Here is a 1,036-nt window from a genome sequence, read left to right as displayed (position 1 = left end):
TATACCTAACTAAACATTATGAATAAATATACACTCTTAAATAATAATCATATTTTTATTCTATTAATTAGTGTGATCATCAAAATTGCTTGGGTTATATAATATGTACAGAATATACAAAAATCAAAAGTTTAAACTTTGGTATTAAAATGCATTGAATCCTACTTATAATAACACTCTAAAAACAATGATAGTAATTGTGAATCATTTCAGAAATGGTCCAAAGGAATTAATGATGCATATACAATGATGTTTAACAGGAAGATGTGTTAGCAGCAAAGTCATTTGAGCATGTATCTAGCAAGAATCCATTGGACACAGATAGCAGCACCCCTGCACTTTACAGCAAGAAGGAAGAGATGAGATGTAACAAGAGGAAGAAGAAAGGGATTGAGAACACAGGGAGAAGAAGAAAAGAGTACATGGAGATAGCAGAAAGCTTGAGATGGCTTGCAGAAGCCATGATAAGGTCAGAAGAAGCAAGAATGGAGACAATGAAGGAGATAGAGAGGATGAGAGTTGAAGCTGAGGCCAAGAGAGGGGAAATGGACCTCAAGAGAACTGAAATCATTGCCAACACACAGTTAGAGATTGCTAGAATCTTTGCTAATGTCAACAAAGGTGTTGATTCATCTCTAAGAATTGGGAGAAGTTAAGATTAGGTTGTGGAAGTTAATTAGTTAATAAAATCTTATTGTTGTTGTAAGTGCATATAAACATAAGGAATAATGTTGCCAATATCATATCATAAAATTTAAGTAAAGATGTACTTAGTTGGTACATCTCAACTAATTAACCAAACACAAGGGAGGGGTTAAATTTATTAAATGATCTAACATTCATTTTCACATAATTAATTCCTTAATATTAGTTATTGTATATTTTTTTTAGGTACTATAATTTTGAAATGTTGTGAATGATCTTCTACCAAGTGGTTCGGTTTTGTAGGACTTCTAAGCAGAATTTTTTTTACAAGAAGTGGAGGTTTGGTACATTACTTGCGAAGAGAATTCAGGAAATGAAAATGTTATAGTCA

General features: G+C 32.0%; 1 protein-coding gene across 1 annotated transcript; it reads left to right on the top strand.

Annotated features, from left to right (window-relative positions):
- Positions 1 to 260: 260 nt before the first annotated feature.
- On the top strand, positions 261 to 656 carry LOC137817808 (uncharacterized protein At4g22160-like; the record flags this gene model as incomplete). Its single annotated transcript, XM_068621031.1, has 1 exon — positions 261 to 656. A coding segment is annotated over one exon (396 nt), but the record flags the coding sequence as incomplete, so codon positions are not given.
- Positions 657 to 1,036: the final 380 nt, after the last annotated feature.

This window comes from Phaseolus vulgaris, unplaced genomic scaffold, assembly GCF_000499845.2.
Source record: "Phaseolus vulgaris cultivar G19833 unplaced genomic scaffold, P. vulgaris v2.0 scaffold_1228, whole genome shotgun sequence".
Classification (NCBI taxonomy): Eukaryota; Viridiplantae; Streptophyta; class Magnoliopsida; order Fabales; family Fabaceae; genus Phaseolus; species Phaseolus vulgaris.
This window is presented reverse-complemented; position numbering and strand designations above follow the sequence as displayed.